This window comes from Amblyomma americanum, chromosome 5 (assembly GCF_052857255.1).
Source record: "Amblyomma americanum isolate KBUSLIRL-KWMA chromosome 5, ASM5285725v1, whole genome shotgun sequence".
Taxonomy (NCBI): Eukaryota; Metazoa; Arthropoda; class Arachnida; order Ixodida; family Ixodidae; genus Amblyomma; species Amblyomma americanum.
In genome coordinates, this window is record NC_135501.1 from 52,072,432 (window position 1) to 52,096,855 (window position 24,424).

General features: G+C 46.1%; 1 protein-coding gene across 4 annotated transcripts in view; it reads left to right on the forward strand.

Moving 5' to 3' along the window:
- Nucleotides 1-2,343: 2,343 nt before the first annotated feature.
- Nucleotides 2,344-24,424, forward strand: part of LOC144132429 (uncharacterized) — a 79,570-nt gene continuing 57,489 nt past the window's right edge. The window contains exon 1 of one of the 4 annotated variants that reach the window (XM_077664834.1): nt 2,344-2,455. In XM_077664834.1, coding sequence (XP_077520960.1) covers nt 2,407-2,455 — 49 coding nt within the window. In that variant the 5' untranslated portion in view covers nt 2,344-2,406. Of the gene's footprint in view, nt 2,456-20,272; nt 20,555-24,424 lie in introns of those variants that run through there. The other 3 variants (XM_077664833.1, XM_077664836.1, XM_077664835.1) reach the window with 3 other exon arrangements.

The window sequence follows — 24,424 nt, forward strand, 5'->3', positions numbered from 1 at the left end:
TAGTGGTAATGAAAACGTATATTGATGGTGCAAGAGCAGCTGTGGCAAAAGAGGGTCATAGCTCAAGGTATCTTTCATTACATAAGGTTGGGTGAGACTCATTTCCCATCATGTCACTCCAAATAAGCTGAGAACCAGGCTAGGGTAATGATTGTACCTTATGTATCACCAGTGAGTACCCAGTGGCATAGGGAATCGAACCCCGCACTTTCCGCATGCGAGGTGCGTGCTCGAACCACTAGGCCACCACTTCGCTACCCCGTGAGGGAGTCCAAAAGCTAATCAAATGAGCGAGACAGTAGTTCATAGGCTAACGGACGTATTATGACGTCTGGAATCGGAATGGAGAAATTAATAACTTGATGCCTGCTACACTATGCTGGATCTCCAATCTTTCTCGCAATGCTTCATTCGCACGATGCTAGGTGCTAAGTGACCGTTGTCGTAAACCACTGAACTTGAGTGCAGCTACACCTAAAAAGAAAGTAGCTGGAACAATCTGCACAGGAGCAGGAAAGTTTTCACCGCTCCTTCACCGCAGCTGTAGACGCTGCTTCAAAGGTTTTCACACATGACTGCGCAAAGCTAACTTGCAGAACCACCGCACCATTCAAATTACGCGCGGTATCTGCCGGGTCACATGGCACGAGGAAGCTTCGCCTCCCGTGGAATGTTTTTCTTGCAGCCGAAGCCTGTGCAGCTGGTGATGGCACCGTAGCGTTTCCTCGCTGTACAACGCAAAATGTCATAAATTACAAATTATTATAAAGCGCATTCAGTGCAATCTTCCGCATTACAAAACACTCGCAAGTAAAATTCAATAAAAACTTTTTCATTTTTCTACAGCTTATTTCCTCAGGTAATGCCTTATAGCTCGAACTATAAAGAAATGAAAAAAGCTCCGTCGGTGTGATCAGATCAGTCTGACTTTATCGACCGCTCATGACCCCTCTATCAGGGGGAGAACAGCTCGAGGCACTTCCGTCTCGGCTAATTGAAAAACCTCCGCTGAAGCCGTAGCTCCGTGCACCATCCGTTGTGACAGTAACTGGCGTATGAATTGGCGCTAGCGTATCTACTAGAGGACAAGATTTAACCGCAAGAAGGTTCCGAAAAGAGAAAAGCTCTCTCGCTTACTCTCACTCTGTATACATTTTGAATTCCTGAACCGCGCAGCCGCTGCAACCGCCACGTATCCTTGGCATGTTTCGCGAACTCCGTCAGTCGCACGTTATCTCGGGCGCTGCCGCCCGCATTGCGGCGCCGGTAACAGACACTTTGGCAGCGTGTTCCTTTGTGTGTTAGTGATATCGGTTCTGCAATAACTAAGATGGTGTTTCGTTTTGTGCTCGTGACCTTCGAAACTCCGAAGAGTGAAGCGAAACCCGCACGTTTACCTGCGGTTGCTTTCTCGGGATCCACCGCTCATTTCGGCACCGTGCATTATGAACAATGATTTAGTCACTGCTGTTGACAAATCAGTCATCGTGTTTCGTCCGCAAGAGTCGGCACATCGTGGGAACCGATTATGCAAATGTATGTTAACTGAATATTGTTTATGTCGCATATATCAGCACTGAGAGTGAAGGCTATTATTTGATAGGGGTTGGCTTTTACGCGTTTATGTAAATGTTACAAAATTGTTCAATTGTCTATGACTGTAAGCAACACCACGCATGCATTAGATTGCGTAATTCACTGTGCACACACTGATCTTCAGTATTGCGTGAAAATATTGAATGAATGATGCATATCCGTTGAGCGGATGACGCACGAAAGGAGGTACTGAAAAGTCAGTTGCGCCGTTTGAGATAAACTTGACTCCTCTGATGTGTCGGCACACATCATCTGTACTGTACGCAGTGCTGTAACGTTGACATGAGTGTATTTTGAGAAATATTTATTTTGACCGAAAGTAATGTGGAGGATATATGTGTCAATAAAGCCATGAAAAATGTTCTCTCTTCTTCATAGATTGGCCCAGCGGTGCTCTTAACATTGTTGAGCAGCGCGACTAATTTTAATATGCCACAACAGAAAAGAAAGGGCGTACGAAAACTTAAGTGAAGCGCGGCGCGCGGCCGCGCGCAGCAGGCGGACGACGATACATCCACCCACCTCCCCCCCGCGAGCCCTATTGTGGACCAGTCCGGGCGAGAAGCAGATGCCGTGCGAGCACCCCCGCGCCCGTGTGTTTCGGTCGTCCGTTGTCATGGAGATAACTCCTACAGCAAACGCTATGAACCTTACTGAAGGAGGAATTGGCGCTACCGTCTGCAATTCGTGGTCGCTGGGAGGTACACGAAGTTTCATCCCGCTGCCTCTATAGTAACGACCAACAGAAGAGGAGTGAGCGTGACCCTGGATAGCTGAGTGAAATTTCAGGTGTGCCAAGCGCTTGATTTTATGCCTTCAAACCACAACTTTATTCTTCTGAGGGCGTCGGCAGAGCTCGGTGAGATCCCGAGTTTCGTCAAACGCGGGTGATCTTGCATCGCGCTGCTGGTCTCAGGTTTTTGCACTCGAGCAATTGGCGGGAAATTTAAGTATTACTGGAGCAATCACTAACGGCTGCAATTTCATGCAACTTTTATCCGTCCAATCATTCCTTTCTCCTACCAGGCTGCTACAAAACGTGAGAAAACGAACTAAACTCTGAAAGTTGTAGGTTTCAGTGTAATCAGATCGCCAGCTGCCTAGGGGCGTAATACAGATTAACGATGTGTGCAAACTATTCGACGAACCACATAAACGGAGGTGCGCCGGCTTTTGGCAGCAGGTTACCCTGTTTCGCTTTTGACAGCGGTGGCTGAGGCCCTGATCCGGAAACAAAATCAGAGCGCCAAAAAAGATGGTGGCCGAATATGAAACTTACAGGCCTGTGGTGATGCCTTACATACATAAAGTCTCCCAGCAACTCAAGAGAATGGCTAGCAGGCATGGAATCCCTCTGGCGTTTTCTGCGCCGAACAAGCTTTCTAAGCTGTGCTCCCGCACGTGCGGCGATGGAAGGCATGGCTGCCAAATCAGGCATGGGACAGCCTTTGTCCCTTGCTCCACCGGAGTCGTGTATGCTTTCCCACTCTCGTGTGTAAAGATGTACACAGGGCAAACAGGGCGCTGCGTACATGAGCGACTCAGGGAGCATGCGGTAAATATGAGGAACAAAAGTGACAAAGGTGCACATCTTGTGTCACGCAATATTAACTGCAGCAATTTGGCACCGCGATTCGAAGAGACGGCGATTCTTGGCAGCAGCAGAAACAACACGCGCGGCTGGCTCTCCAAGCATTCCATATTAAGAAAAGGGCTGAAGGTTGTGTTAGCGATACTTCCTTATCACTTTACTCCGCCGATTTGAAGTTTTTGTGCTCGCATCATTGCTAGTAATCTTGCATGACTGGAATTTTTGTTAGCTTCCGCAAGTGTGTAAAAATGTATATCTATGCGTTGGTGTGAGAAGAATAAAATAGTTGTTAGTGTTGCGCCAGTCCTTGTGTTTCTCCCGTGTATGTGGTTTATCGAGTAGTTTGCGCACATCGTTCATCTGTATCACCATGCAACAACTAGGCCCAACAGAAGTGTTATTTTAGGGGCGTAACTTCCTGCTAGAAGCACTGCGCTGCCGCCAAATGGATGTCATTGGCGTTTCTAGTTGATATTCCTCCTTACTCCTAACACTCCTGCTTATTAACGTTCCAACAGATGTCCTATAATCGATTAAAAAGTTTTTGGTGCATTTTATTACAATTTACGAGCTCTCCTATACATTCTTGGGCGTACACATAAAATGGCCGTGCATAAGCCAGTTCAGGTCTTTTGTAAAGTTGTTCTTAGACGGCTTCAGAGTTTTGTGCTGATGTTGATACGGCAGTTTCGTCCTCTAACCTAAACCACACAGGGTTGAGTAGGCATTCCGCATCTTCCTGAAACCAATTTTCCATAAATAACGATAGTTCTGTAAAACTTAAAGCATACAAAACCCTCGTGAGACCTTCCTTAGAGTACGCTGATATTATTTAGAGTCGCCACCAGAAATATTTCATAGGCAGATTAGAACGAATTCAGAACCTTGCAGTACGCTTTGTATACTCGAACTATTCCAGGCACTCCAGCATCTCTAACCTACTAAAGAAAGCAAATCTACACAGCCTAGCTTAGCGTAGAGTGGTATCAAGACTGAAGTTCTTGTACCTACTTTATCACGGACACTTCAACATAAAAAAAGAAACATATCTTCAGGAACCATTCTACCACTCCTCAAGGACTAACAATACGACAGCACTTCGTCAACCCATAAGCCACAATAATGTTAACAAATATTCCTTGTTTCCTTCAGCTATCCATTACTGGAATAAACTACCATCTACTGTTGTGAACTGCAGCACTGTAGAATCTTTCTTACAACATGTTAGTCACCTTGATCCAACATTCTCACCGTGATGCTTCTGTAATGATGAAACTGTATTGTGTATTTATTTGTGCATATACCTGTCTCCCTTGTTGAATCGGCCATTGTAATTTTTTGTACCTTGTATCCACTCCTGCATGAGCCCGAGAAGGGCCTGCAGTATTCGCAAATAAATAAATAAACAAAACGCGGTAGCGTTGAAGGCCCCGTTCTCCAGAAAATCCGGCGTCAGCATTGTCAGTGAAAAATCATGAGCATGATACCCCACCAGGAATTGTTCGCTTCACTGAAACAGTGCATAGACAAGAGTGGCGTCATCCCCTTCCAGAATTCAGCTGGTATGTCTGTTGACAATTTTCTAACACTTTTACAATTTTACCTTCAAGGAACTTTTATCGCTTTTAACAACCAGCACTACTTACAAACGAAAGGAATATGCATTGGGTCCAGCGTAGCACCCGTGTTAAGTGATATTTTTTTAGCTAGTATTGACCAGTTGTTAGCAACTGTTTTTAAACCAGACGAGGTCACAAAGGTGTACCGATATGTTGACGATTTTTTTATCTTATTGGACAAGCAGAGCCCTTTACACTACTGCGCTATTGTTGATAAGATTTTAGACGTTTTTAAACACCATGGAAAGGGACTGACCTTCACTTGCGAAGTGCGAAACGATAATTTTCTACAGTGTTTGGATATTCGTTTAAAGTTCGGGGGGGATCACGTGCGTTGGCGGTACTCTCCACGTGTGCAGAAACGTCTTTTGCCATATGATTGTGCACACTCTAAAATAATTAAAAGAAGCATTGTAAACTTATGCCTAGAATCTGCACTAGATAAATCGTGCGAACATGAAATGCAGACCAGCTTTGACGGCCAATTGGCAAGAGTATTGGACTCGGGCTACCCTCAGTCGATCGTGACGGCTGTTGCGGAAACCCTCCTGAAAAAGGTGAAGAAGAAGGCGACGTCCTCGAAGACAAGGGAAGTTGAGCGCACTGTGCGTCCGGAAGTAGCCCCCTACCTGCACACAGTCTCGCATAACTTGAAGAAAGTAGCGAACAGGTTTGGGGTGCCGCTGGTTTTTTCAGCTCCGAAAAAGATCGGCCAACTCTGCCCTCGCATCTCCGGTAAGGAGGCAACAAAAACTGGCGGCGGGAAAAAGCATACTGAGCCCCATGTAGAGTGCCAGGCAGGAGTGGACTATGAAATTCCGCTCTCATGCGGAAAAGCCTATGTCGGCCAGCCTGGCAGATGTGTCAACGATCGATTGAGGGAGCATGAAAGAAATTTAGAGAGAGATGAAGATGTTAATTTAGTTGAACATTGCAGGTCTTGTCAGGATTGCTCGCCGCATTTTGAAGGTGCAAGGATTCTAGGCAAAAGCAAAGATCAAACTGCACGTGAACTACTGGAAGCTTCCCATATAAAGAAAAAGGGCGTTTTTTGCGTAAGCGATACTTCTGTTCATCTGTATAAAGCGGAATGTGACCTTTTCTCTGCCAGGCGATAAGATGGGTTTCAAGGTGTGATAAAGTTTTGTTTTTAGTTTTTTGAATTTGGTTTTTTGTTTTTTTTATTTTTTGGTTTTTTGGTTTTTGTGATCGAGGTACGTGTACTTGCTGCGCGCGCATCCGCGTCGGAACCTTTATATTTCCCATTCCTGGCGAAATAAAATCAGCTGAGTGCAGCTTTTGTCCGTGTCGTATGTGTTTCTCCCCTTTCTTGTGCTCGTAATTTTTTACGCTGCAGTTATGTGGAAGCAAAGTAACCAACTTGCCCAAAAGCTCGTTTTACTAAATGGCTCTACCAGGTGGTGCCCAGGAAGCAACGAAGCAGGCGGGAGAGCCATCTAGACCACGTGACCTTGCGGCGTCATTACAGCCTGCCCACCGGATAACGAGCAAGCTGCCCATTGTGGCGGGTGGCAGTTAATGATTGGTCGCTCGGGAAGAGCCACCTCGGCAATACAACACCCACCACTGTGAGCACCTGCCGTGGCAGTGTAGCCGCGCATTGCTTAACCGCTGCATTAATAGGCCAGGGAGGTATTAGGATTTCAAGATATTTATAAACACACACACACACACACACACACACACACACACACACACACACACACACACACACACACACACACACACACACACACACACACACACACACACACACACACACACACACACACACACACACACACACACACACACACACACACACACACACACACACACACACACACACACACACACACACACACGCACGCACGCACGCACGCACGCACGCACGCACGCACGCACACACGCACGCACGCACGCACGCACGCACGCACACGCACGCACGCACGCACACGCACGCACGCACACACACACACACACACACACACACACACACACACACACACACACACACACACACACACACACACACACACACACACACACACACACACACACACGCGCGCGCGCGCGGAGTCACCGCGGTGGCTGAGTGGTCACGGCGCTCGGCTGCAGGCCCGAAAGACGCGGGTTCGATCCCGGCCGCGGCGTTCGAATTTCGACAGAGGCGAAACTCTAGAGGTCCGTGTACTGTGCGATGTCAGTGCACGTTAAAGAACGCCAGGTGGTCGAAATCTCCGGAGCCCTTCACTACGGCGTCTCTCATAGCCTGAGTCGCTTTGGGACGTTAAACCCCCATAAACCAAACCAAACCAAACACACACGCACGCACGCACACACACACACAAATAGAGCGAAGAGTGTCAACGGAAAGTCACACCAGTGCCAGCCCAATTTCTATGTAATCGCATCGGACTAGCTATATGCGACAGAAAGTGCAATGAAAATGGATGGACGTTTAATAGTATCATTCTATTATTTATACGCCGAGCAAGCTATCCTTATAATACTGTATCGATGCAGGAAACAACTGCTGTGTGCCAGCAGTCCAGGTAACAGGAAGAGCATTAAACTGCCGCTCGTAATGGCGCGATGCATGTTTTCTTTTTTACCAGTTGTGGAAAAATCGGACGAACGTGGCAACTGAGGTTTTACGTAGATGTGAAATACCGTAAATTTTCCGCATGTACTGTTGTATGTATCAAGCCAGCATTCGACATCAGCCAATACTTTACGGACCCATGTGACTGCAGCGCCTTTGAGCAAAAATAAAAACAACGTGAAAACAAATCTGCAACGCAATGTTGTATCTAATGCTTATACGGCCGCTATTTATGTTAGTCACCCTTTGAATGGCGGGGATAACATGTAACATCTGACCTGCTCTAATCAGACTTTTCTCTGCATGTTGAGGTAAGCCCGTTGTGTTTTAGGCGGTGCCGCCTGGGCAGCATTATTTTTAATTTTTTCTTAACTTACCACCAGGCATGTATCCTCCGCATTTCAAAAATTACCGCGGGCCCCTCCAGAAAAAAATCCCTGGCTAGGTGCCTGCTTCCCACAATAATATATGTATCTTGAGGTTTTAATGCGGTAGCTGAGCTTTAAGCTTACATTTGTTTCTGATCATTCAATATGACAATGCTCCAGCTGCTTATGAAACCATTTATGATCTGCAGAACTTATTTCCAGAAAGAAAAAATTCTTATCAGGAAAAAATGTATGTAAATACAAAAACTAATTCGTAATACTAAGAACGTGTGCTGAACGCAAATGGGGACGCTTCAACTGGTCGTTTAGGCTATCTCAGTTTCCTACGACTTTAAGTAATGTGCTTGCATGGCTGTCAATTTGCTTAATGTCTATTTTCCGTTCGACTCACTCTCCACCAAACGGCTCTCCAGGCTCTTAATTGTTCGTGATACAGCTTCTTTCGTCGTGTGTATGCGCATTTACCTTGTTCTTCACACATTTTAGAGAAGTCACCGATTATGTTAATGACAGCAACTTCAAGGCTCCTACGGCGCCACTGTCTGGTTATCGTAGCAACAAGCTTGTCTCTTTTAGCCGCTTCGGCATTCTCATTGTCTGGAAGTTTTGAGTGGCGTTTCGAATGTTTAGCCATTTCTTAGCTGGTATGCAGACCTGCAATATTAATGCGAGAGCACTGTTCTGATGGGTGAGCCCCGAGCAAGATCATGCATTTTATGTGGGTCTGCTTCCAGATTAAAGTCTTGCTATGTATGTTTGTGCCAAACGCATAGCAACAGCGACATACCAGCGGCGACATAGCAACGCTGTAACATAATTATAAGAACTAACAAACAAATAAATAAAATAAATATTGCCGTGATTATGTTTGCAACCAGCGGTGGCACGAAAAGGCTAGCTTCGCTAGCCAGGACACGAGAGCAGTATGCTATCGCCGCCGCCGATTACGCCTCGCGTTAAACTGCAACGCACTCTCGCGCCGTGCATTGCACGGCGTCGTCTTCGTCAGCTTCCATCTCTGCGCAAATCACGAAAAGAAAGGAAACGCGCGTTCCATCGAGCTTACAGGTGCGTGGCGTTGGTATCCACCTGCAGAAACCCGCTTTCGCACAATATGTCGTGCTAAAAACACCACCCATTTTTCCGGCGAAGACGACGCGTGTACACAGAGCTAGCCGCCGTCCGGCTTCTTTTCTTTCACCCCCGCAAAGAAGGAAGCGAGTAGGGGAGTCGCACAGTCATCACGCCTTGTACACACTGGATGAGGAAAGAAGGAAAGGGAGAACAGCAGCGGGGGCCAGAGATGCTGAGTGTGAGCGGAGGGGACAATGGGCGAAAATTACTGGCGTCTCCCTCCCAAACCGCGAAGGAGGAATGTAAGGGGAGAAAGAAGAGCTAAACTTTATGCGGCGCGTGGTAGGAAATCTGTGAACTAGATGCGCATGAGCCAGAATACTGGCCCTGATCCATACCATGTTCAGCTAGACGGGTATACGAATTAAGTAAAGAACTTTCCAGGGCTACCAGAAAGCAACAAGTTAGTCTTCTAATGGCTACCCGGGCATAGCTTTAATCCTGGAAATACCGACGCGGATGCAGCGGCAAGGCAGGCACACTCCAATGACCTCGCTTCTGGCCTTCCGTTACCGCAAGGCGCATTGCGCCGTTTCTTGAAGACCATGCGTAATAAAATGAACGAAAAGATGCGGTTTCAGCCAGACCATAAAAGCTCACATCAACATTTGATCGATCCGTTGCTGTGGTCTAATACTCAATTATCTACCAGAACTTTAGAAACGCTCCTTCACCGCTTGCGTTTAGGAACGACCTACACGAAGAACTGTCTTCATAGAATTGGCCGCGCAGATAGCCCACAGTGCGCGTGTGGCCAAGAAAGTGAGGTTGTGACTCACCTGTTATTAGATTTCCGAGTGCATGACAACTCCAGGTTGCCGTTGAAAAGAGACTTGAGCGCTCTGTACAAGAGACCCTTAAGTTTATAAAAGCAATTAGACCCGTGGCCGAACTGTGCACTGAAAAAAGCGAGCACTTGCGGAGTTGAAATCATTCCTTGAGGACAGCGGCATCCTTGGGAACTACTAGTTTAGAAAAATTGGTTTAGTCAATGTTACAGCTTATAGATCTCTGTGAGTGAGTACTGCAATATCTTTCTTATTTGCTTTTGTTGTGTTTGCCTGCAAACAAGCGTTTTTTGTGAGTGCATTATTAGCGTTGTTGCTTACTATCGCTGTGCTTACATCGAATAGGCTTATTTTTGTTCTTTTGTATTGTTTATTCATATCTCTTACGTATATTGTATTGTCTGCGGTTGTGTACTGTTCTGTTAACATTCACAGCGTTTATGTTTGCTGAACAATGTTACGTCTCCTGAGGCTTGTAATTTTGTTTTATATGTACTGCAGTGTTGGTGTTTGTGTTATGTTTAACTTTATATCGTCGGACCAAGTGGTTTCTATGAATTGGTAAAAAGGAGAAGACGGAGCCGCGCTATGCGGAACCAACCTTTCCTTTATTGTTCATGTAAATAAAACACAGGATGCTATGGGCATAAGGCATTTTCAATTCAGAGTTCTTGTAATTGCCTCTCTCTTTTCAATTAGTTCTATTAGATGATCAATTAGATGATCAGTTGATGATTATCGGAGGAGGTGATGTTGATGGTTGAGGAGTTTGAACCATTGCCTACCACTCACGAAAAACAACGAACTACTGCGGCGCATTTCCTCGGCTTCTGCAGGGCGCCCTTGCTGCTCCTCAGCTGGGGCGTTTTTTTTTTTATTTGTTGCTTAGACGTTTGCCTAAGAAGGGGCTGAGGCTAAAGGCACAATGTTGCCTGACAGGGCCTCAGCCCCCTACTACATGACAAAAAAACATACAAATTACAAATTATAACAGTCCGGCGGGCCGGTAAAAAAAAGTAGGCCAGATGTAAGCGTTATACAGAGGAAAATACATACGGAAAAAAAAAAGACAGAAGCGCGTAACAAAAAATTTGCATAATAAATGTACGATGAGTATATAAATAAGAAACAAGGACCAAGACATACATGAAACACTACATCAAATAACAAAGTTCTACTTAAGGCTTGTTCTAGCCTACTGAAAAACAAGACATTATGTACATATAAACACAAAAAAAGAGTACAGAGAGGCGAACACAGAATCAGTAAAAAAAAAAGAAAAAATAGACCACAACTTGCTCGCATAAGAAATTTTAGCGATTGCTATAGGTGACATCGCTGCAGAGAAGAGCTCCCTTACATTCGTTTTTGAAAGTGGAGAAGGGTTTACTGTAATTAATATTTATATCTCTTCTATTGAGAATTCTGATAACTTGAAAAGAAAGTGCTTGACGACCATAATTTGTCCTTAACCTCGGCATCTCTATTTTCGGGTCTCTGATAGCGTACAAGTTTATTCTGTCTGTGGATGTGACATACAAGCGATTTTTATGTATCCATTGTAGCAACTTAAAGTAGTATACCTTGTCTGCCCTCAGCATATTGTACTTTAAAAAAAGTGGATGCGTTCTTAGTTCCCTATTTTCGCCATGATAATTTTCGCATATGCGTAACACTTTCTTCTGTAAAGTAATTAATTTTTTGTAATTAGTTTCAGTTGTCGTACCCCAGACTAAAATACCATAACTAATTCTAGAATAGAATAGAGAATAATATAATGTCTGCTTCATCCAAGATGGAATCAAGTGCTGGATTCTGTAAAGACAACCAATGATCCGTGATAAATCAGACTTAAGGCAACTAACATGGGCGTTCCAGGACAGATCACTGCTGAACCATACACCCAAGAATTTTTGCTCAGTGACCTCCTCCAATAGGCTACCTTCATATCTGATGCTAATAGGGTTCTGATCCCTAACGCTTGTTGGTTTAAAAATTACGTATTTAGATTTTGTTGTGTTTAGAGTAATGCGATTGGCTTGTAGCCACCTGGAAAGTTTTAATAAGTAATCATTGACAGATTTTTCAAGGCATGTTTTTGTTGTTCCTGTAAAAAATATATTCGTGTCGTCAGCATACATGATTAACTGGGGGGATCCTGGTATCATAGTTATATCATTCACATATATAAGAAAGAGTAAAGGCCCCAAAATTGATCCTTGAGGGACGCCGTGTTCTATCTTCATTTTACTCGAAGTGCGATCGTTTATGACTACATACTGTAATCTGTCTTTCAGGTACGTTTGCAACAGCCTCAGCGCAACGCCCCGAATCCCGCAGATCTCTAGCTTTTTTATCAATATGTCATGTTGCACAGTATCGAACGCTTTCCGAAGATCTATAAATAGACCAAGGGTTAAGAGTTTCTTCTCTATGTTTTCAATAATTTTGTCTTTTATATGTATAAGAGCTTGTTCCGTAGACTTATTTGCTTGAAAACCATACTGTGCATCAGCTATTATTTTATGTTTCTGAAAAAAGCTGTTAAGTCTATCTTTAATGACGCGCTCAAATATTTTTGAGAATACAGTTAGAACAGAGATTGGCCGGTAGTTATTCATATTTGTTGCACCGCCGCCTTTATACACGGGTACTACTTTAGCTATCTTCAGGTCATCCGGAAACTCCCCAGTAAGAAGCATTAAGTTGATTATATAGGACAACACATGACTAATATGATTTGCAACATGTTTAATTGGCAAAGCCTTTATACCGTCATCTCCAGGCGCTACGTCACTTTTCAAGCTTCCGAATATTTTGCAAATTTCAGTTGGATTGCACGGAAAAAGCGAGATAGAGCTCATTGGACTGTTTGCATGTGTATAGTAGGACATGCTAGCAAGTTGGCCTGTATATTTCCCTGTGCTAATGAACCTAAGATTCATTTCTTCAGCAAGCTGATCATCAGACAGACGTTCGCCATCGACTGTGATATCTGTTACACAATGGCTTGAGCACCTTTTGTTCATTAGGTCGTTAACCATCTCCCATAACCTTTTATAGTCGTTGCGAGCACGAAGAATTTGAGCCTGAAAGTACTCGATCTTTGCTTTTTTCAGGTCTGAGATCAATTTGTTTCTGTAGGATTTAAATTCTTTCAGTAACTGCAGATCACGACATTTAAGAAAAGCATGAAACTTCTTGTTTTTTTCTCTTATTCGTTTAAACAAGTCAACAGTCAGCCAGGGTTTCCGCATTCTTTTTCGTTTTGTTTTATGCTCGCGCAAGGGAAAAGCTGCATCGTAGCACTGTAGCAGCCTACTCAGGAACATTTTGTAGGTGACTGTAGCATTAGTTTCCTTGTAAACGTCGTCCCAGCTTTCTTTCTCGATTAGGCTGCAAAAATGTCGCAGGCTTTGGTCATTAATTGTGCGATACCAGGTACCTTCTTTGCTACTTTTATATTTACCAGTCACAGGGGGTCCCAAGCAGAATACTGGAAGGTGATCACTGAGGTCGCATATCATGACACCAGCAGAAATATCCTCACAACTCATGTTGGTAACACAGATATCCAGGGACGTTGCGGTATCAATAGTCACCCTTGTAGGTATTGTCACAACATTAGTACAAGCGTACAGGTGCATAATGTCGCGGAATTCGTTTGCATTCGTGCTGTCCGATATTGTATCAATATTCACATCTCCGAGAATAACAAACGACTTTGTAATGGCTCCAACATAACTCAGTGCACTTTCTAAATAGTCACAAAAATCGGACATGATACCAGATGGCGGTCTGTATATGGCTCCAATGGCCGTATCAGATATTTTAACAAACAAGCTTTCTGTGTTTTGGTCACTCCTGGTCAAGTTATCTAGAACTTCATACCGCATACTTTCCTCGATATAAACAGCTACTCCACCTCCCCTTTTTTCCTCCCTGCATACGCTTTCGCACGTATAACCTGGCAAGTAGGGCGGAATGTCGTCCTTTGTTAACCAGGTTTCAGTTAAAACTATTACTTGTAAGCTCTCGTTCTCTTGTTTTATATGCTTTGTTGAAAGCTTCAGGGTCATAATTGCAACACTCGGCCATCTCCATTGCAAGCGTTCAGTGAGCGTTTGAAACATTCCTGTAGGATTCGCTTAGGTTCCTATTTTTTCCAGATCAGATGCACTGGCAATTCTAATGACATCTGCAGTTTCATCCCTGCGCGCATAAATTTTTCCATGGGAGGTCCACACGAACTTCCATCCCACCACTTTCTTGCGGGCAACCGCAGCACCCAAGAGCTTTTTGTTCGAGGCAGTTAAGTGCTCATTTACGTACACAGAACAGCTTTCCCCGCCGAAGTCAAGATCTTTAGTTGTTAGCCCCTTTTTGCGGAATTTCTGCAGAACCTTGTCGCGTTTAGTGCGCTGTACAAAACGGACAACAATGTTTTTTTCTGTTTGCTTGAATGTTGGGACGCGGTGGCATACATCAATGTCGGAGTCAACTATTGGTTCATCTAGAAAGGCTCCAATTCTCTTGACAGCGTCGCATGGGTCGCCGGCATCTGGTACTCCTTTGATCTCAAGACTATTAGCTCTCTGGTACTGTTCCAACTCTTCTATCCTTTCACTCAGCCGTTTATTTTCTGCTGTCAGCTCATCGTTCTTCTTCGTCAGTACCTGAACTTCTTTTCGCAGCTCTTTTAACTCATTCTTGATTTCATTTACGCCATCACACGTGTCATTGCAGTTTTTCACGCTGTCTTTCAATGTTCTAAGATCAGCCCGCAGTTCCCGCTTCAGATCTTCTAACGCCTTACTGATTTCTTTGACGTCTTTGCTCATGGCGAACAGTGTAGTGCGTGACAGAGATTAACACCAAATTCAGACAATGTACGTACACAAAGCAGATGAAGCAGTTCGACACTCAATGCTGTGTTCGGCAGCGGCGCACAGACAGTTTTCTGAATTGCATAATAAGGAGCAAAAGCCTCACCTGCAATAGCAAAAGTATGCTTAACACGATGTCTGTTGCAGCCGCCGCCGAACTGATGCCGAACTGGGCAGTCGCGCTCTTTATGCGCAGAAGGCGCGCGGTACTTCACCTGTCGGCCTGCCGCACCATCCCTTTTCTTCTTCTCGTGCAGCCGCCTGTGCACTCCTCCTTCGTTTTCCTCCTCGCGCGCTCTTTACTATCTCTGTACACTTTCATCCTCGGCATTGCTCCTGGTTCGCTGTCTCATTTTCCGCTGCGCTCGTTCTTTCTGTGGTATTGTATTCTGTAGTTATGTTTGTATAAACTAGGTGGCGCTAGGCATGCGCCCTATCTGGTCAGCTGACTCGCACATCTGTATATATATTCATCATTGAACTGGAATAAAAGGGGTTGGTCGAAGTATGTACGTGGCGGGTGCTTGACGTGGTGGTGCTCCGGCTGCTCCGGGCAGTCGGACCGGGCAGTTCCCCAACGGTACGGGATACAACAGTTGGCGACGAGTGGTGAAGTAACCGAACGCGGAAACAATGAGCCTGCATCAACCGCCCGAGTTCCTGCCGACGCCCGGGAAGCCCGCCATTCCTTGGACGCAGTGGCACCGCCTTTTCAAGAACTATCTCCTGGCGTCCGGGAGCGACGCTCACCCACCTGCGCGCCGTAAAGCTTTGCTGCTACACTGTTTGGGTGTGGAAGGCCAACGCTTGTACTACGCGTTGCCGGAGGAGAAATCGTCGACGCCGCCTACAGAAGGAAAGGAAGGAAGCGGTACGAGCGACGAGTACGATGCAGCGGTGGCTACGTTGGACGCTTACTTCACTTCTAAAACGAACGTCGTCGTGGAGCGGCATCGGTTCGGACAACGCACCCAACTGCCCGGGGAGACTGCAACAGCGTTCGTCACGGCGTTGCGTGAGCTGGCATTAAGTTGCGACTTCGGTAAGCAGGCTGACGATTTTATTCGTGACCAACTTGTAGCGAAAACGTGCAACCCTGTTCTTCGGGAACGCTTACTGCTTGAAGGCACTTCGCTCACTCTTGAACGCGCACTGGCTATTGCAAACAGTATCGAAGAAGCCACGAAATACTCACTTGAGCTGCAGTCATCGGCTGCGAGCGTTCAAAAGGTCGAAAAACATCGGATGCCATGCCGCTCAGAAACGCAGTTACCGCGTTCGCAGCAGCCGAAGTCCTGTTTCCGTTGCGGGTCTTCAGGGCATCTTGCAGATTCCAAGACATGCAAGGCGCGGGGTAAAACTTGCAGCAAATGTGGCAAACGAGGACATTTTCAGCGTGTCTGTAGAAGCGGCATGCCTGACGAAAGGGCCCTTGCTGTCCGAGAAGTCGACACCTGCAGTGCATCCGGCGATCTCAACGTGTTGCTTCTCGACCGGCAGTGCAAAGGAGGGATACACACAGAAGTCTTCGTACAAGATGTTCCTATACGTTTCCTCGTAGACACGGGTTCTGCTGTCTCCATTCTGTCGAACGCCACGTATTCAAGGTTGAAACGCTTCCCTTTGCAGCCAACATCAGCGTCACTCTACGATTTCTCTCGCCGCAGAATAACCATCGAGGGGTGTTTCACGGCGCCAGTCATCTTCCAGGATCGGCAGGCCGACATTCTCTTCTACGTCGTCAAGGACGGTACTGACATTCTCGGCATCGACGCTGTCGAAACGCTGCGTCTGCAAATCAACGGTACGTCATTGCAATGCACCCATATTACGCAAGCGCCAGAAGGCCTTGACCGTGAACTGTTTTGCCAGTTTCCGCACTTGTTTGATGGCAAGTTAGGGCTTGCAACAAATTTTGTCCATAAGGTCAAGATAAGAGAAGGAATCACGCCTGTTGTTGCTAAGTTGCGGCGTTTGCCATTTTCAATGCGAGACCGAGTACGCGAAGAGCTGCAGCGCCTTGAGCAAGAAGATGTCATAGAAAAGATTGACACGTCTGAATGGGTGTCTCCAATCGTAGTAGTAGCAAAGAAAAACGGCAAGATAAGAATTTGTGTCGATCTGCGCGAACCAAACAAAGCGATTGTCGTTGACAAATTTCCACTGCCGCACACGGAAGAAATATTGCACAAACTTCATGGCGCAAATTACTTTTCAAAGATTGATTTAGCAGCTGCATATCACCAAGTTCTGCTAAGCCCTGAAAGCAGGGAACTGACTACCTTCATAACCGATAGTGGACTGTACAGATTCAAGCGCGTCTGTTTCGGTCTTGCATCAGCACCGTCTGCGTTTCAGAAAATGATGGCCACTATTTTGCAGAACTGCAAAAACACTTTGTGCTACATAGATGATGTCATTGTGTACGGAAGCACACGTGAAGAGCACTTCAAGAATTTGAAACAAGTTTTGCACTTGATTGCAAAGGCTGGATTGAAGTTGAATGACAAATGCATTTTTAATGTGCAAGAAGTCGACTTCCTTGGTCACAGGATCAGTCACAAGGGAATACGCCCTTTACAAAGTAACATTTATGCCATCAAGGCTGTGCCAGCCCCAACAAATGTCGGTACTCTGCGCTCATTCTTGGGCATGGTAGGCTACTACGCCAAATTTATACCTGACTATGCGGTGGTTGTCGAGCCTCTTCGAGAGTTGCTACGTAAGAATGCCACATTCACATGGAACCCTGCAAGACAAGCTTGTTTCGAGCAACTGAAATGTTCCCTGGCCACAAGATGTTTACAGCTATTTGATCCTGCGGGTGACATTATTGTCACTACGGATGCCTCATCCATTGGCTTGGGAGCAGTGTTGCAACAGACAAGGAATGATGAACTGGTGACGATTGCTTTTGCTTCTCGCAGGCTTACTTCACAGGAACAGAAGTATTCTGTAGGGGAATTGGAAGCCCTTGCTTGCTTGTGGGCATGCGAATATTGGAAAGTGTACCTTTGGGGTCGTTCATTCATATTACGCACCGATCACCAGGCTCTGGTCACACTCCTTAGTACAAAGGGAGTAGGTCGCCGACCGTTCCGGATTGCGAGGTGGCACGCCAGGCTGTTGGCATACAACTTCACGATTGAATTTCACAAGGGTGACAAGAATACTGTTGCTGATGCTCTTTCAAGGATGCCCCTTCCAGGTCGTGTGGAGGAAGAGGAAGAAGAGACTGTTTGTGTTGTCTCAACATGCATTACTCATGAAGAGTTTGTCATTGAAACGATGCAGGACCCGTTGCTGCAGCAGGTTATAAAGTGGGTGACATCGGCATGGCCCGCAGTGAAGATGTTGCCTGCCGAAGCAGTTCCGTTCTACCGGGTGCAAACTGAGCTCTCAGTCGTTGGAGACCTCCTGCTTCGTGGTGACAAATTTGTAGTACCTTCGTCCCTCGTAGCACGGCTTCTTGACGCAGCCCACGAGTCTCATCCGGGAATAACGAGGACAAAGCAGCGACTACGTGAGCAATACTGGTGGCCTGCTATGTGCAAGCAAGTAGAACAATTCATTGCATCCTGCGCGGTATGCCAATCTGTTGACAAGTCTGCAAAACCCGTGACACCACCTCTGCAGCCAGTTGCATTCCCATCTGCACCATGGCAGAAGCTAGGCATCGATATTGTGGGCCCTTTTTCCGAAGTGCCGGCAGATTGCCGTTTTGCCATTACAGCCATCGATTACTACAGCAAGTGGCCTGAGGTTTGTTTCTCAGCAAGGGTGACAACTGCAACAGTCATCTCCTTTCTGCGAAGCATCTTCAGCAGGGAAGGATATCCAGACGAGATTGTGAGTGATCATGGTGCTCAGTTTACAGCCTTGGAGTTTGACAGTTTCCTCAAAGAACGTGGCATCGCTCATACGTATTCGGCAGTCTATCATCCGCAAGCTAACGGGCAGGTAGAGAGGTTTAATCGAGTACTCAAAGAGTACGTTCAAGTCTGCGCACAAGAACATCGGCCTTTGAAGGAAGCTATCACCGAATACCTGGGAGTCTACCGTTTCACACCGCATGCGACCACAGGAGTGAAGCCTTCCGTCCTTCTTCACGGCCGTCATCCCAGAACAAAACTTGATCTTGTAGGAGCGCCAGGTAAAGAGTTTTTTCAAGATCCGCAGGCAGCGATGAAGTCCATCCACAGCAGAGTAGCACAAAGGCAACAAGCAAGTAAGACTTACACTGACCGTCGACGAGCTGCAAAGTACTCTCCATTAACAACAGGTCAACCGGTGAGAGTCAAGTTGCCTGGTCACGTGCCTAAGGCCGCTCTGAGCTACTCGAGTCCATTCACCATTGTGGACCAATGTGGTCAAGATACCTACAAGCTCAATGATGGCCGCACATGGAATCGGAGTCGGCTGGTACCTTGCCCCCAACCAGTTCCACCACCTACAGTTCCGAAAAGTTGTTCGCCTGAATCAGCAAAACCACTTGGCGAACCACAGCAGGAGAACCACGACCCACCCCAGCAGCCATCTGTTCAGACGCCAGTTGAAAGGGACGTTCCAGGACTGAGGCATTCGACGAGACAAAGAAGACCACCAGTGTGGTTTAAAGACTATGAAAGACATTGAGTGTTTATTGTGTTTTTCCAGTGTTAGTTGCTAACTCTTTTGAGGGGGAATAATGTGGTATTGTATTCTGTAGTTATGTTTGTATAAACTAGGTGGCGCTAGGCATGCGCCCTATCTGGTCAGCTGACTCGCACATCTGTATATATATTCATCATTGAACTGGAATAAAAGGGGTTGGTCGAAGTATGTACGTGGCGGGTGCTTGACGTGGTGGTGCTCCGGCTGCTCCGGGCAGTCGGACCGGGCAGTTCCCCAACGGTACGGGATACAACACTTTCTTTCGGTTACGACGCCTGCCGTGACGCCGCTCAAGCCTGAAACGTTGTGCCGAAGGTGTATAAAGGTGCTGAACTTGTGCATAGCTATTAGTGGAACTGAGTTTGCCTCTGAGGATGACACAATTTTCTACATACCCTCTGACACCAGCTCAGTCGGCAAGCTTATAGAGGGCGCGCTGCCGACTTGATTTAGCCTGACACGTGGCCGAACATACTCCGCCATTAGGCGGTTAAAAATTAAGTGTAAGGGTGTCTCTGCCGAATAGAAAGCCGCCTTTTGGTTGGTTTATGGGGGTTTAACGTCCCAAAGCGACTCAGGCTATGAAGGACGCCGTAGTGAAGGGCTCCGGAAACTTCGACCACCTGGGGTTCTTTAACGTGCACTGACATTGCACAGCACACGGGCCTCTAGAATTTCGCCTCCATCGAAATTCTACCGCCGCGGCCGGGATCGAACCCGAGCCTTTCGGGCCAGCAGCCGAGCACCATAACCACACAGCCACCATGGCGGCAAAGCCGCCTTTTTGCCGTTACTACGCACAAAGCCAACGCAGCTTCGGTATGGAACAAAAAGCGTTGGCCTTGTGAAAGGACATAAAAACATGTTATCGTCCAGAGGAGGCAAAGCTCGTGATTCTGTGCTGCCTATTTTTGAAGTCGGATTTAAAATAAAGAGAGATAAAAAAATGTCTGTTAAAAATAAAGAGAGATAAAAAAAATGTCTGTTAAATACATTTTCCTCTGCGTACAGAAGGGCCTGCTTTGGCTCAACGACCCAGGAAACCTTGACACGTGCTGCTCGTGCCACCAGCTGCAGTTCGCCTCGTCAACGCGTTCAGCGCAGAAAAAGCCCATCGTAAAAAGGGCGACCACAACGATGTTTTGCCGAATCGCGTACTTCACGCACCACAGCCATTTTCTTCAGGAGCCGAAAACACCATACGTGCCCTAATATCGGTGATGGCGCTTCCTGTGACCTCCGCTGCCACTCTACTTTGCCTGGCATTTGCTCCGATCGTCTCTTCAACGTCAAGTAAGACGATAAAGAAATTATGCCGCTCCTTTGGCTCCTCAGAAATTCTAAGATGCTTCTTCTGGTTGCACATAAGCCCTATTTGATTCTTTTGATTTTGATTGAACTACGACAGGTTTCACTTTAACAAAAAAGCCGAATAAAGCGGGGTATTCCTATACTATGACAGGCACCGTGCATGTTGCAAAAATGCGAATACCAGACGGCAACGAAAAAGAGGGGGATACTCACGACGCACACTTTAATCGTCCTCTCCTTTGTGAAATTTTTCCGACATGCAACAACTCCAAGTCGCCCATCTTTGCGTCCTTGTAATTGATTGATGGTTGCTGAATGCGAGTTAGAACCGCTGTGTTTCAAATAGCTTGGCGGTGGTAGCCCCGTACGCATATTTTGTTTGCTTTATATTCCTCTGCTCATTCTGTTAAAGTAAAGGGTGGTATCAATGAATTATCCTCGTTTAAATGGAAATTTTATTTGCGTCTACTTCCTATCAATAATGAATCTTGGAACTGCATCTTTAGCCCACTGCTCCTATCTATTCCCACCGTCTTCCAATCGTTTTCTTTTACCAACTGTTTCTGCAGATGCATTCAAATTACCTTCGTCATTTCTGAGCCCTATAGGGCTTCGGTGATAGTGACTGCACCTGGGTCGCCATCTGGTGGGATACTGCCACAATGAAGAAAAATCTGCTTAATTGAGTCCACATATTTACCGCACACTGTCCATATCTCATCGTCCTATTTAGCTATATTTTCGTGTGTTCTGCTTCAAACGCCCGGAGTAGATTCAAACAGAAGGGATACTACTTTTTCTGCCTTTTCATTTTCAAGACATATACAGAGTGTTTTTCCAGTGATTTAATCCAGCTCCCGCCCTAGGCCTTTCTGATTCTGCGTTTAAATCTGAATTTATTTATTTCCCATCTTGCAATACAAATATTGTTACAAAAAATGTGTCCATGGGCACCTTAACGAGTGTACAAACTTAATGTTCAGCAGAGAGGCAGCACGTAAAACCTCTGCCGTTTTACGTGCTGGACAAATTATATCCGATGATAAATTAAAGCGGAATAGCTACACATACGTAAACGGCATCCAGGTCATTAAATACACTCTGGGAATTTCTGCACAAGAACAGAAAAACTATCCCAATAAATAATATACATCTTAAAAAGGTATAGTAATGGAGGCATTGTTTTCCAAACTTCAGTCGACGTGTCGGGACTGTCCATTACTTGCTTTCGTGCTGATAGAGAGCAAATTTTTTGTACTTAAATTCTGGATGTTCGTTGTATTGTTCCTAGTTTTGGATAAAGATGAAAGTACAGTAATGTATATAAAGATTCTGTGCATTAATCTCACTGAAAATACAAAAGCAAACTGCTGGGCGGGCGGGTTGCTCACTATCTGGTGTGCAGGTTGTGACCGCGACGCAAAGTCACGTGACCTGGGTGGCCCACCAGCATCCCAGGTTGCTCTCTGTGAACCACCTGCCAGAGCTGTGACCGTGATTTTTTGCTCACAACGCCGACACCAAATTTTCCAGGTTAACCGGGCTTTTAACAGTTTCACGTCATAAGTAGGACTGAGCCATAGCTTTAATCTCCTGGCTAATTTTTCACGGGCCCCCAAGGACACCTTGAGCATCGAGGGGATGGTGGTTGGCGTGACCCTGGACCCCTACCCCCCATACGGAAGCTGTTGTCCGCACCTTGGCGATAAATTTTAAGGTGAAGGGTAGAAAGCATGAACGGTAGCGGTCGCGACCATTGTCAAGCTCCGGCCGACGAGCTTCCCGTCTGTTTACCAGTCAAGGGGCTCCTTAGACCATCCTGTGAATAAGACGGTGAAACACAGGGGACATTTTAGGAACCGTCAGCATACCCATATTGCATGACTGCTTTTTCCTCCTAAAAACCTGATCGGTCCTCGAAAAGGAACCGCACCGAAGAGAAGTTCACCAGAACCCGACCTGACTGTGAGCACTTTCCTAATTTCCCGGTTATTCACTCTCTAGAACATAGCAACCCACTTGCTGCAATGTTAATTTTTGTGATTTCTAGGACCCTTGAGAAATTTATTGGAAAAAAATTGCAAAGCAAGAAACTTTCTTTCGGTGACCTTAATGTTGAAGTTTCGCAGAAAGACCACTCTGACACCCTTCTCAAGAAAAAGCAGCGATCTGATCCGCGAAACTGAGTCTGGTCTCCTGGAAGGCTTCCAAGATCAAGGTGTCATTGCCCTTAGCCGCATCCCCATAAAGTGAAAAGATGAAGAGGTGGTGACAGCCGATATCGTCCTAACATTTTTGGGTCCAGTCTACCAGATGCTGTGAAACCAGAATTCATCCACTGTAAAGTCCGTCCCTATATTCAAAACTCGAGAAGCTGCTTCAACTGCCAAAAGTGGTATGTGCCATCTTTTGATAGGCTAACAACAACAACAACTACAGACTTGGATCTGCTACATGCCGTGGAATGAATGAATGAATGAATGAATGAATGAATGAATGAATGAATGAATGAATGAATGAATGAATGAATGAATGAATGAATGAATGAATGAATGAAAAACTTTCTTGTCAAGGAGGATTCTCTTGGCATAGGTGGGTCCCTCAGTCCAGGACCCCAGTGGCCTTTTCAGTCTTGCGAGCCCTGTCGATCAGCTTCAGCTTTCCTTCATGTTTGGAGCAGGGCAGCACAGCCTCCCACTGCTCCGGTGTTGGTGGGTTGTTTTTTGGCAGTGCCTGCGTTTTATGAGAGACCCATGTAACGTGATAGAGCGTTGAGTGGAATACTCCCCTGCGCAAAGTGCGGTGCCCATGAGCACCCGACTGATAACTGCAGCGCTGTTCAAGCAAAATGTCTCAATTCTCACAAGCCACGCGCCGCGTACTCACGAATATATCAGGCATTCAAGAACAAGAAGAAAGTAATTCAGATAAAGATAATAGAACCCATAACATTCTCTGAAGCCCGGAAGAACTCCTACGACAACGCAGTGCGCCGGGGGGGGGGGGGGGGGGCGGCGTTTCGTCACGGTGGGTACGTAATACAGCATCGCTGATGCGCGCCCTTCTTGGCCATCCAGCAGGCAGCTGCCGGCTGCACCGAACTTCCATGTCCCAAGGGTCTACTTCTCACAGATCTCTGGGACGACACAATAAAGTGAGAGGGAGTGTCCGCATCTGCTTCCGCGTCTCCAGCGGAAGCAATCGAGGTGACACCGGGATTTTCATCGTCTGAGGCGCTGAGGGAGTCCCGCAAAGAGAGGCGGAGTTTTCTAGACCGGCTTAAAGCGAAAAGACATCTTCCAGTCAAGCCGTCTGATAAAGGCGGCTATATCTGAATAACTCCCGCTAGTCTTCGTTTCCTCCCTACAACCACGGCTGTCGAGAGCATTATCCACTGGAACTGCCGAGGGCTACTTAAGAACCTCGATGACATATATGAAATATTCTCGCAATATCAACCAAACATACTTTGCGTGCAAGAAACGCACTTAAATCCAACACCGAAACTTTCTAAAAGATATGTCGGATACCGGAAGGATAGGCGAGGCAGTGCCCACTCATGAGGTGGCGTTTTTATTGTGGTCCAGTATTAAATTCCCTCTGAGTGTTTTACACTAGCAACTGATTTAGAGGCAATGAAAGTAATGCACAAGCTCTAAGTATTGACAGAGTAATAAACATATGCTCCCTATATATGCCACCAGATTGTAATTATTCATCGACAAACTTGAAAAACTAGTTGCCCAGCTTCCGGAGCCGTTCCTGTTGTGTGGCGATTTTAACGCACACCACCTATTATGGGGATGTAATATAACCGATTCTGGAGGTGCGCTAGTCGAAAAATTCTTAGTG